This window comes from Mustela lutreola, chromosome 6 (assembly GCF_030435805.1).
Source record: "Mustela lutreola isolate mMusLut2 chromosome 6, mMusLut2.pri, whole genome shotgun sequence".
Lineage (NCBI taxonomy): Eukaryota > Metazoa > Chordata > Mammalia > Carnivora > Mustelidae > Mustela > Mustela lutreola.
The window spans coordinates 134,156,344-134,170,286 of NC_081295.1; the positions used below are offsets into that span (position 1 = coordinate 134,156,344).

At 38.0% G+C, this 13,943-nt stretch overlaps 1 protein-coding gene across 2 annotated transcripts in view; it reads right to left on the bottom strand.

Moving 5' to 3' along the window:
* GMDS (GDP-mannose 4,6-dehydratase) overlaps positions 1-13,943 on the bottom strand; it is a 636,593-nt gene that overhangs the window by 478,181 nt on the left and 144,469 nt on the right. For both annotated transcript variants that reach the window (XM_059179107.1, XM_059179106.1), the window contains exons 2-3: positions 9,027-9,071; positions 465-552 (exon numbers count right to left, since the gene is read on the bottom strand). In XM_059179107.1, the coding sequence (XP_059035090.1) occupies positions 465-552; positions 9,027-9,071 (133 nt within the window). The remainder of the gene's footprint in view (positions 1-464; positions 553-9,026; positions 9,072-13,943) is intronic.

Sequence of the window (13,943 nt, forward strand, 5' to 3'; positions counted from 1 at the left end):
TGCAAATACTGACAGTGATCTGTAAAGCAATTAAATATAGTTTTAATTGCCACCTGTTTTTGGATCTGTCTTCACAAATTATTTTAAAAATTAAATAAATGTACACAGATCACTTAGCTTGATTACATTATACCAAACATAAAAAGCAAAGGAGTGTGCTGTGAATATGGACCTGATCTTACTGGAGGGGATAAGGACACCTGGAGAAAGGTGATCAAAGGCATGTCTACTCTTGGTTTCGTGAGCAGCATCACCTGACCAATATCCTGTAACAGCCTAACCAAGATGACACTGTGGCCCAGGGGCAGCAAGCAATGGAAGGGTTTTCAAAGCATACAGATGGCATTTAATGCAGGCAATTCATGGGTAAATAATTGCAATTTGATGGGCTTTGGACATTTGAAAACAACTTATCATAATATAGGAAGCTACAGAAAGAAATTTTAGAAAAAAAAATTACTTACTTCCTTCAATATGAGCCTGGGGGTTCTTATACAGATGTTCAATTCGACCTGTATTAAATGAACTGGATCGCCGCACAATTCCATGGACCTACAATGTGGAAAGATAAAAAATTACAAATGTGCAATGAGGATTAATAAGCAATTCAGAGGTTCTTTGTTAATGCTTACCTTGTGAAAAATAACTATAAGTCTATAACTTACAAACTTTAAATTATTTTTAAATTTAAATTATTTTATCTTTAAATTATTAAAAATAGTTCCACTGCTTACTTTCTTCCCAACCACTGCCCACCAGCCACCAGCATTGTATCTCCATTTCTCTGCAGTGTTTTCACTGCCAATCTCAAAAAAAGTAATTAGATAATTATGTGACTTCTCAGCAAATGCTTAGTTACAGATACTCAAATGTCTCCTTTTCCAAACACACATACACACTTAGAGCCCTGCTGCTGACAAAATATCTCTTCAGTTTGAAACTGAAGACAGACCACGTAAGGCCATATCATATCGGTAAAAACTGCCTTGCAGCCTCTGTAACACAAAGCATGAGGCCAAGAGGCTGTGATGCCACCACATCCTCCCAGTGTCCTCAGAGATTTGCATCGTGCACCTATTACATATATATAAATATACCTGTGTCCACAAATATAAATAGACAGCAGCTGCTATTATCCAGCTTTGTTGAAAAGAAATAGCATAGATTAGGGACAAGATTTATATTCTACTAGATTTAAGACATAAAGAAAACTCAAATGAAGAAAGGATTTTTTACTTTTTTAAATTTTTATCTTTAGCTTAACCATGATTTGTGTGAGGGGGAAGAAAGTCCTTGGAACAAGAATGCATACCTGTCTGATACCAAAGAAAAGACTATTTGTGTCGGATACATAAGAGAAATTGTTCAAGACCTGGTCTCACTTCCTTCTAATGTCAAGATCACTCCCTTTGTGTTGCCAATGCTAATACAAGCTTATGTCACCAGCTGCCCAATTTCCAGTTCTACTGGTGGCAGTTTTAATCCTTCGCTTATTTTAAAAGTGTTCCTTCGTATGTTGGGCAGTTTCATTTGCAGCTGAATACACTTCTATATTTTAACTCAATCGTTTTCTGTCTGTTTCAAACCAAAATTAATCCTTGGCATGACTCAAATATTCCAGATGGGGGGGTGGGATAAGGTGTGGAATTATAAGCACATAAGACTTTCTTTCAAATAGAAAGACATGTAAAAATATATGTTTATAAAAAATAAAAAAATTATAAAAAAAAAAAAAAGAAAGACATGTCATCGTCATTTTATATGGCATACATGAGAAATTAACTTCTGCAAAGGATACAACACAACCACAATTAATAATTCTTTTGGTTAGTAGCTTTAGCCAAAGAGAAAAGCACTCATCCACACTATTTTCCAAAAGAACTAAGCCCAAGAAAATGTGGTAAAATGAAAATATTTTTAAGAAGGGAACATCACAAACCGTTGACTAAAATTTTAGGAGGCAAACTGTAAAACCTAGGGAACGTTAAATTGAGATTTGGGTATACATCTCCATTTCTTAATTTAGAAGTAGATAAAATAACACATCAAGCCATGAATTTATTCTACTTCACAGTCTCCAATTTTTTAAGTTGTTATTTAATTGTAAAGTTGAACTGCTCTACGAACAATAATTTTGTTTAACAAATAATTTTAACAAATAATTTTTTGTTTAATAAAAACCAAGTTCACATATATACTCACATATGGCAAACTGTGTGTTTGCCACCATATTTTTTCTGAAATATAGCTTTCTCAGATGTAAGTAGAGCTTTAGTTCATTGGACATAAAATAATCTCTATGTTGTAAAAACAGATCATTTAATTATAACAATGAAAATAATAATAATAACATGATTAGTCTATCTTTTCACATAATTGCTGGATTCTGGTTAAGTCACATATTCCAACATCCTGAAACAAAGAGAAACTCCATATACATACACCTTGCATATAAACATAAAAGGCTCTGGTGGAAATATTAAATGATATTGACAGATTCAATAGAAGATCAGACAACTACACAAAGTCACAGCAAATAAATAACATAGGACTTTTTGTCACAATTATAACCAAAAGCATTAAGCACTAGGGTTTTTTTTTAATATGAAAAAATGTGTTTTAATTTCCCCTCACTCCCAACTTTTGGTATGTGTATACAGGGAAAGAAAGACCTGCCAAATGCTTAATCCATGACAGCAAGTATTATTCTAAGAACTAATGAAAGCTGAGTCTGTCTGCTTCAGAGACAAGTGAAATACAAACTTTAAGACAAGCCAAAATGTGTGCAAACTGGATAATCTAGTTAAGAATTTGAGATTAGCAGCTTTCTCTTTACAGAAGGGATGTATGTAAGGTTATTGTTTGTTTTTATAAGGATTTGGGGGGAAAAGGAGATGAAGAGTTAGGAAACCAAAGCGAAAAGATAAATGAGCTGAATATGACTCCATATAAACTTAATCAAAATCACTATTATGTTGCAGCTGTTCAAAAACTAAATGTAATTCTGAAAAACTGAGGTCTTAAACAGAAAGGAGTATTTTGACAAACAAATTTCATGTTCAATTTAACTAAGTGATGAAAGGAAAATTTCAAGTTATCTCAACATCAGAACAAAGTTAGTCTGTCTCTAAAACCTAGAGTCAGATTAGGCAATATAACAGAGAAATGCTTGCTCATTTGTTTGTTCACTTTTTATTACAATCATGAAAACAGAAAATTCTTACCACTGGATTTCACATCCTTTGGTATCTGTTTGTTATTTCAATCAAGAAAGCAGAAAATTACTACCACTAGATTTCAAATTCTTCAATGTCTAGAATTCTCTTGGAGGCAAGGATAACTCCCCAGGGATGTTTAATAGCACTTGCCTTTTGAAAAGTGCAAGTTATATAGGTAACATGAATAGCTAACATGTTCACGGCAATGACCACATGCCAGACACTGCTCTTCACAGACATTAAATCATTTATCCTCACAACACCCTTCCTTATATTACACGCATTCTACAGGTGAGGACACTGCCTGAGATTCATCACACAACCAGTGGAAGTTGTCAAGCTAAAGTGTACACATGGTCCATCCTACCAACACTCAGTATCTTCTCAAAATGAAATCCATAAAAACAAACTGGATCCTTCTGCCTTTTTTCACCAAGGCTTCTAGAAGCCCAGAAAAAGTATTTTACAGATTCTCACAGATCATGAATGGTTGAATAGGAACTCCATGTTCTAACAAATAATCTCCCACAGATAACAACTGGACAATCCTTATATGTCATTTCCTTCCTGTGCTCCTCATACTCCCTGGTCATAATTCCTCTTAGAAGGAAAACCCACTATTTATCTATTCTTTATTTTAATTTCTGATATGCTGTGCTGTATTTGTTGCCACATTACATAATACAAATATTTCATTTATTTCCAGACAAATTTTTCCTTTTAAAAGATTTGAATTTGTCTTTTGTTTTTCTAGTTTCTCTGTTTTTTGGGTACAAAATGGGTATAAAAGTATATGTTGTTGTCTTATCTGCTAACAGTGATGCTAGGAAGGCACCTGAAAGTTTTATCAGAGTTTCACTTCTATCGATGTTCCTGTCCCCTCACACCCAGAAGGAATGCGCACAGAGCTAAGATCCTAGGAAATATAATAGGTCTGCCTTTCACTAATGCTAATTAAAAAACTGGACCAAGAAGCCTTTTATGAAATCTGTATCCCTAGGGCTGTCAGCATCAAGTACTGGGTCACCGTGTCACTCTTATATCAACTAAAGCCCCACAAATCCCAGAGAGCTTCTCTGGACTGTTTTCCATGTACTGTCTCACCTAATCTTCAAGACAATGTAAGGAAACAGGTACTTTTATCAACCCATTTTACTTGAGACACCAAGTCTCAGGAAGGCCTAGTGACTTGCCCATGACTACATAGCCAGCGGGGTGGCAAATGAGGATTAGAACACAGGCTATCTGGCACCCAGGCCTAAGGGCCTCCTTGCCACAGTGAGCTAGATGGCCTCTTCCACTTCCCTTGCTCTGAAGCTGGCTGATGGGGCTTAAGGGAGAATTATGCTTTGCACTTCAACAACTGTAGAATTAAATACTCAAAGTTTTAAAGGGTGTTTTTTTTTTTTTTTAAGATTTTATTTATTTATTTGAGTGAAAGAGACACAGAGAGCACAAACAGGAGGAGAGGCAGAGGAAGAAGCTGACTCCCTGCTGAGCCCGGAGCCCAACGCAGGGCTTGATCCCAGGACCCTGGGATCATGGCCTGAGCCTAAGGCAGAGGCCTAACCATCTGAGCCACTGAGGCAACCCTAAAGGGCGATTTTTTAAATAAAACCTGATAATTCTTAGTTTCCCTCTTCATGAGATGACGCCTATATTCTATAAATAGTAAGTGTTAGATTCATTCTCTTTGCACTCTCTTTAATAATTAATGTTAAGTACAATTTAAAAAAGAAGCAACACTAAAAACTATAACTTTAAACCTTTAAACAGAGTCTCTTCTCAGTGAGAATTGGACCAGGAATAAAGCAATCCTTCACTTTCTCATATTAAATAGTTCATTCAGGGACACCTGGGTGGCTCAACTGGTTAAGCATCCGCTTTCAGTTCAGGTCATGATCCCAGGGTCCTGGGATGGAGTCCAGCATCGGGCTCCCTGCTCAGCGGGGAGTGTTTCTCTCTCTCTTTCTGCCCCTCCTCACTGCTCATGCTCTGTCTCTCAAATAAATAAACAAAATCTTTAAATAAATAAATAAGTAGTTCATTCAGAACCAGATGCATGGATTTCACTGGCCACATTAGAAGGTCCCACACCTTTCATAATCTACTGTGTGAGGTCACACAAGGTTTTTAACCATAACTATCAGACTATTCATACATGATATTCCTTTTCTCAAGCCATATGCAAATGTCTATTTTTGCTTTAAAGTTAGCCAGCTAAAAAGTAAGGAATATATGTAACTGTGCTATGCTAATTCTGTAGATAGTGTTTGCCTTTGCCTATGTGGCCACGTCACTACTACCCCACCAACCTATCTCTGTTCTTCAGTTTGCCCCCTTCCAGTTGACTACTGCTTCTCCAACAGAATCCATGCCTCCCCACCTTCACAATGACAGGTTGACTTCGCCATTGCTAGACAATTAAAATTTGCCCTTCATCCTCATTATTAAGCATATTCACAGAATCTATAGCTCTTCTTCCCCATGTTTATTTGTTCCTGATTCGCACTCTGCTACCCCAAAGTATATTGTTTGCAACTCTTCCTTAGATTACGGATATTCCTTATACAAAGACTAAATTCTAAATAGTATACGAACTCAGAGAAGGAAAGCCCCACAAACTAAGGTACCTTAAGAAATTGTGTTCATCTTTGTCTTACGATTAAAGGACCTCATTTGAAACTATAGTGGCACTGGTTCCCAACCTGTAAGATCCAGGAGAGTGGCATCAGCAACAGGTGGGAGCTTGTTAGAAAGGTTGATTCCCAGACCCAGAAACAGTCATCCTCGTCTTTATGGGGCTTCTGGGTGACTCTGAAGCACATTACAGGTTGAGCTGCTGAGTTAAAGTCTGTGCTCATTCAAATTGCTGATGTTGACCTTCTGGATTCAGGTACAGACGGGTGTCTCCTCTTACCCTACTGCATGAAATTTACTAACCATATTATCTTGCTCATGGTCTTGAGCAACCAGAGACTGCTGATTGATAACTCTGGAAAATTTTCAATGCAGCCTCTTCGAAAAATTTCCTTCAGCCCAAGCTCAAAAAGATGAAGTCTGTGCCATTGTTAGATTTCCCTTAATAACTTATCCCCCATTTATAGCCATCTCTTAAAATGGAAGACAGCAGCCTATTAAAATTGAATACAATATGGATAATTACCTTTTCGCTCCCCTAGTTCTACAAAATTCATATTTCCCCTGACTACGAGAAGGAGTCATTTCTGATTATACTTTATAGTTCTATACCTTTCTCCTGTATTATCTATACTATCTCCTTCTATTAATTTATGGATCTCACTCCTAAACCTCTCTTCTCTTGCCAATCATTGTTTCAATGATTCATTTCTCCCACTAACTATGATTTGCCAAGTGGGCCTTCTATTGTCTTTATCAGAATCAAATCTGCTCTTATGACTTCGAATGTCAATGGAACAAAAACATTTGTAGCTCACCTGGCAGTCCTAGGTTCTCATTACACTTATTTCTAAGTCTGTCATCCATTTGGGAACATTACTACCCATCTTCTGAAGTCTGCTGATCCCTTAACAAGCCACCTAAGAAGAGCTTTGTCTGTCTCTGTGCCTATAAGAAGCCTAGCAAGTTCCGGTAATGCTAACAGCACCACCATGCTGACTGAGACTACTCACCATCGACCATATCCACGTTAACCCCAGGCCCTATCACTAGTCCACCACATTATCACAGTGACTACTCCACCTCACACCATCATACCTGCTCCGTTTTCCTCTGGACTGGCTGCAGATACTATTTATTGCCATCATCCTCATCTCACCTCTTAGTTCCCCATGTCCTCCTTGGAAGTAAATTTCAACATCCATGCAATTTAAGCACTCCTTCTGACATGCCACCTCACTCTTCAAAACTGCAATGACCATGATGGGGTTCAGGACACGCTACCCCAAAATATGGCACCTTGATGTATGGAATACTTTAAGCTAAAGTAATCTGACAAAACAATAGAAGCAGAAAAGTCTCTCTAACTTTCACCCTGCTCTTCTCTCCTGAAATAGTCACGAATGCTCCAGTGAGAGGTGCCCACCACTATAATGGGAGAAAACGAATATCCTTATCTCTGAAGACGAGGGGATGCCAAGAAGAATCCAAACAAACAGATCTTGTTAGGTTTCCCATACTTACTTCATACTCCCTGACCTGTCATATTTCTCCAACACCACCCATTCTCCACCAAACCTAACATAAAAATACTTAACCTTAATGGTTTCTTTGGATCTTCATTTAATTATAAAAGTTTCCAGTCACATTAAACTTACAGAAAATAAACTTACATGCTTTTCAGTTTTATTTTCAGACCCTGCCAGGGACCCTAAGAGGGTTGAGGAAAACTTTTTTCCCCCTCCACATTAAATCAACAAAGATTAATAGGAGAAATTTCTCGGTTTTCTCAAACTGCCTCTAGTTTCTAAACTCCTTAGGCTTAAAATACTCAATATGCTAAGGTACCACATCTTGGGGTAGCACATCCTGAACCCCATCCGGTCTTACTAAGTTACCTCTCTTGGTTCACTTGATACACAGATAAATCACTAACTCCTCTCTAGCTACCAAACACCTCTTAGCTGTTGCCAACACCTGAAACAAAGTAATTTCTCTGCCAATCCTTCCCTTTTAGATTTATTAAATGTAGTCTGAATAAATTTTTAGTCTTTATCTAAAACCAACTCTATATATGATCTACTCTAAAATTCTCTGCTCTGCAGAATACGTATGTTATCACTCAATTACAGGAATCTGTATATGAACACAAGTGTATATGTATACTTTCATATTCATATTTGGTTTATTTTGATATTTTTGCAAGATATAAAACGACCTGGTTAGGTAAAGGAATTGAAGATGCTAAACATATGTGCTATTACTTCTGAAAGTCTAAAAGTCAATGTTCTTAGAGAAGATTATGAGTTACAATAAGAAAAGTTGTTTCCTTTTCTTCAGATCCTGCTGGCATTTAGATGCCAAATTCCTAGCTATTGTTTTTCCTATCTCCCCACAGTGCGCATTTTTTAAAAATAGTACATCTATAATCAGAATAATCCAGAGAATCCAAATTTGTTAATATATATACTCCCAAACCAGGCCAGAATATATAGGTCACTATATAGGTTTTTGTTCTCTGTACAGCATGAACTCATATACAGAAAATTGTCCTTAGAAAAAGTAAGATTTACACACATCAAACTTAATACGTAAAACCCATTTCCTTTAAGAAAAGCAGAAAATGTTCAAGGGGAGGGCAAAAGAGGAGAAAAAGAAGATGACAATGATAATGACACCAAGCAGCAAACCCAGAAGTGCTGGCATCCATAAAATATATGGCTGCCTATTAGAATGAAAAAACCTCTGAGTGTAAATGTTTCATTCAAGCTTGCCAAAGATCAGCTTAGTTTTTATTGCTCTGTGCAATTTCCGAATTAAGTGACTTCACTGTGAGTGGGACTTTTTTATGTAACACATTACATCATAAATTAACCCTCATAATGTTATAGCTTTTAGCTTACCCAGGTTGCTTTATCTGAGAATGTGGAAAGCGTGCAAAGCAGTTAAACACTAAGGAACAGGGGGAAGCCACCAGTGCTCACCAGCAGATAAATAGCACAATGAGCTGGCATGGTTACAATTCAAGAGGCACATTCTTCCCCTGATTTTGATTTGTTATCAGAGTTTCAATGGAAAACACACACAGGAGGACGGCGGCAGAGGAAGCAGGAGGCCACTGTGTCCAAGTGATTCCACCAGCCTGTGCTTGCTCACTGAGTCACTCACCTCGTAGCCTTTCTCCAGCAGGAACTCAGCCAAGTATGAACCATCCTGGGAAGAAAAGGAAAAGAGACAATTGTCAGACCCATCGCAGCTAGCATAGAAGGCAGTCAAGACTGAGAGCTTTGAGAAACGCACCAAAGGAGTTACATGAACTTAAATTAAGGATCATGGCAACCAGAATAAAAATAATACAGCTAGTGATGGTAAAAACAGAATGGTGTTACACTTTCCACTGTTCAGTAAGCATTTTCATAGACATTATTTCACTTGGGCACCAGAGAAGCATGGTTGAGTGTTATCATTGTCCTATTTACTGAGTAAGAAACAAAATCCAGGGACATTGTATGGGGCAACAGAGAAAACATGACACTTCAGATGGATGTGGGTTTAGGTTTTGCCACTTACTAGCCGTGTGAAATATGCAAAATATGTGTAGCAAAACAGACCTCAATACTACAGGAACGTAAAACAGGAATCAGACTAATTCTAGGCGGTTGTGAAAAAGGATCTCGAGTGAAGGAATGAGATGGGAGCTGCAGGGACTTGGGGAAAATGCAGGTGAGTGTAAGGAGGTAGAACACCAGAACATTATTAACATTACTGAAAAAAGACACTGTGGCAGAGAGGAGGAAGATGAGTGCCTTTGTTGAGGAAGACCTTCTAGGCACTGGTGGGGGTTGGCTTCTAACTCAAGGGTTCTGGAAAGTAACTAAAAAAAGAGTTTTAGGGATGGGAGAGAGTGTTAAACAGAATAAGGTTTGTATTATTATCACTGAATATGTATGCATATACATACATTCATAAACTTTAAATAAAAGAGGATGTTTATTTTTTGTAAATTAGGATGCATCTTAATCCCTTCATTAAGATGAAGGTATCTGACTAAACACAGATTCTCAACTGGTTTTTAATAACTCTTGGAAAAATTTCTACGTAAGGGGCAGTGGTTTTTAAACTAAAATATTTCATGTGCCACTTTTAGGGTAAGAAAGTATGAAAGTCATCAAATAAAACTATTTGGAGGCCAAAGGGTAAGACATCAGTGTTCTAGAGGTACTATAAAAAGCCACCAGCCTTGTTCTAAATATGAATTGGGTAGACATTCTGCAATCAATCCTGTTAACTGCTCACCTGCTTTTAGCCTGGGTAAGTCCTCTCCATCCCATACAGACTTAAACATAAAAATGGGAGGCTCCCACTACTACTGGAAATCTGTGTATTCAAAAGTAGTTGGGAACATTTGGGTTTTCTTCAGTTTTCTCAGTTCAAAAAAGTTTAAAATATCCCTCTGAGCTTCAAAAGTTCCCACCAGATATTCCAGGAAAAAGAAAAATGAAACAAGCCTTATTATTGTCACTAGCTGACTTAAAGCTGGAAATGGAGACACCCTATGGGTCCTGAAAATGACAGGGCTGCCAAGAGAGTGTTTACTACATTAATGTAGGAGTCACACATAAATTCAGGTAGGATGACAAGGCAAGGTATACAAGGGACACATTTTGTGGTTCATTAAAACCTCCAGCAGATTTTCTTCTGACTTCTTGACATAAATATTCTGGTTTATAGACTCATGTAGAGAAGAAGAGAAATGGTTTGGCATATTCCTTTTCCTCTCGATCTTTTGATATAGATGCAATTGCATGGTTTTTAAATACCTAACATGCAAACTATATCAGGTAAGAGGGCTGAGCAATTCAGACCAGGACAGGCCAGGCCAGTCTATATGACTATCGGAAATTTGAGAATAATGGGTAGTCTTATAAATCAATCAGTGAGAAAGCTCCTTAATAGAAAAAGTATTTACAATAAGAAGATTAATTTTACAGTAGTTTGGAAAGCCCTAGAATGTATAAAGTTTTGTTTTGTTGTTGGTATCAGTGTTGTCATTTTCAAGCAAGCAACACCATACTTTTCATACATTTCATAATTTCTCTTGGAATAAAAAGTTAAAATGCTTTGTGTTCTACCATGGCTGTATACAGTGTTTTTTGTTTGTTTGTTTGTCTTTTTTTTTTTTTTTTTTTTTTTTAAAAGCAGAGGTGAAAGTGCTAGAGATCCATGGGGGCAGGGAAAGCTGTGATTATTCAGAAAGCTGATGTGAAACAGACCTGACCAGGCCTGAACCCTGTCAATAAGGTCTTGTTCTTCTCACCCAGGGCCCTTCTCAAACTTTCCAACCACACTGGAACATTCTGAACCAGCAGGGCACTCACTTCCTCCTGACTTCCTTGCCAGGTCTCTCAAGTGATAGGGCCTGAGCTGCACAATGAGTGGGAAATGGAGCAGAGCAAAGGCTCCTGGTCTCAGACCTAGGGAGCCCAGCTGGCCTCCGCTTGTCTTCTCCCTGAGCCCCTGAGGGGACTCCACAGGGAGACACAGTATCTAAGCAGGCAGGCGTCAGCCAAGCCAACAAGATCATTGTTTCTGCCTCCTCTATAAGAGCAGGGCAGTTGGAGAAAGCTTCTGTAAGACTTCATAACTGGAATGTCATTGCAACTGAGAACCTACAACTGACATTAAAAATTCTGATACTTAATTCCTCAGAAAACAAGGAACTAAATGAACTAAATTTCCAACTCATTTGCTATGAATACAACTAATCCAATACAAATTCCAGCCTGGGTTCAATCCTTGTTAGAGAAAACTTTTTAACTGAAGAGATAATGTCCCAATTGTGACTCTTAAATTTAATTTTGTACATGGTTATTAAGGGTATCCATTTCATATTAAATGCTACACAGATTTAAGTAATCACCATGACTGTAACATTTTCTATCTTATTCTTGCAAGAACTTGGCCGGAGAGGCAAAGAGCCACTGGCCCCTGAGGTAAATAAGGCACATGACAGAAGTCAATCTGCATAATATCACACAACAGAGGCAAAGCCAGAACTGGAATCCAAGTTGTCCATTATTTTGACCTAGAAAACAACCACTCTCCTCAACCTCCTCCAACTGGGACCTACCAAAACAAGTAAAAAAAACCAACAAAAGAACAAAAGATCATAACAGATTCATTTTTAAACCAAATTAATCATTTCCCATTATGGAGTGTTTTATGGATTAATCAGTGCTTCTAGTTCTAATTAAGCGACATCATGTAATTTTAGAACACTGCAGAACTCAGAGGAAGACGACTACATAGCACGTGAGAATTCTCAGATCTTGTTTGGGCATGTGCACTATACAGGAAGCAGTACAGTATTGCTTGAAGATGGACTTGGATTGGCTGTGGATGTATTATTTCAGAGCTCTGGAGCCAAGGAAGTGGGGCCAAAGAAGCGGGGCCACTGCCTGGGGACCCAAAGTGCCCGATTTAGGTGCCCCTGATGCCTAGAGTCCCAATATTTGGGTATCTCTATTTTTCACCTTTCATGGAATACTCAGAAATGTTCCAGATTTGGGGTGCCTGGGTGGTTCAGTGGGTTAAGCCTCTGCCTTTGGCTCAGGTCATGATCTCAGGGTCCTGGGATTGAGCCCCACATCAGGCTCCCTGCTCAGCGGGGAGCCTGCTTCCCTTCCTCTCTCTCTCTGCCTGCCTCTCTTCCTACTTGTGATCTCTGTCTGTCAAATAAATAAATAAAATCTTTAAAAAAAAAATGTTCCAGATCAGCACCATAACAATAAAGAATAATTCAAAAAATTAATTCAATCATATCCTGACTAGAGTATTAAAATTACTTAAAATTACACATCTATAAAAAGCTGAAGGAAGTACAGAAATTTTACCTCTTCTACCGATGACCACAAAATGCTGTATTAGCCACTGACTGATCCTCCAGCCCACATCCAAATACGTATGAGCCAGGAAGTCTACCTTCCTGCAGGGAACTAGCATTTCTCCTCTTCCTTCAAACATGGATGCACTTATAGCCCAGAAGGACAAATGAAAAGGACACTTTCTTATATGCAATTTGAGAACCTTGTTCCTTTGAAATGCATGCTAAATCATACAGTGTGTTTCTGCCTAAGAACCATTTGGCAGCTTCTTTTAACACTGTATAAGATAAGTAGTATTGGGCTAGAGAAATCACACCACTAATAAATGAATTCCTTTGTTTAGATCATCTCAAGCATCAGATAATAGAATATCCCTCTTGTAGGGGGAGAAAGCACCAATTTACACTGCCCTTTATGTTCTGTAATTCTGTAAGTTCTAATTACTCTAAAATAAGCATCTTTTCAGCTAACAGCAATTACAGTATCAAAGTATCTATACCTCTCCATAAGAGAGATGCAAACACCTCGATGACTAACACAGGACACAATTCTAAATTAGAATCAAAACTTCCAACTGGGGTGGGAGGGCGCCTGGATGGCTCAGTAGGTTAAGCATCTGCCTTCTGCTCAGGTCATCTGGCTCATGGGGCTCTCTGCTTAGCAGGAAGCCTGCTGAGGCTTCCCACTCCCACTCCCCCGGCTCTCCTCTCGCTACGTTCTCCTCTCACTGTGTCTCTGTCAAATAAATTTTAAAAAATTAAAAAAGAAGAAAACTTCCAATGGGAAGATTGGCAATGTAGATATGTGTGGAGAATACAGAATCAGAATGTTTTTGAAAAGTATTTTTTCTGGCTCATGTTTTCGTGTTTGTAACACAAATCACTACATAAAATCGTTTTCAAATTCACAGAATTCAAAAGACCATAGGGTTAATTAATTCAAGTCTGTCACTTTACAGATCAGGAAATTGATTAAAAACATTTAAATGTTTGGTGTACAGTCACACAGTTTGGAAGTAGCAGTACCTGCCCCCCCACCCCAAAAAAGTCTTCAGACTCCCAGACCTCAGAATTTTCACTATAAAATACTGCAAAAAAAAAAAATAAATAAAGAGACTGGACTAATGTCTACAGTTGAGAACCATGTAAAACACACTAATGCATTATCCAGTGAAGAACAACAAAGAACAACAATACAGCCA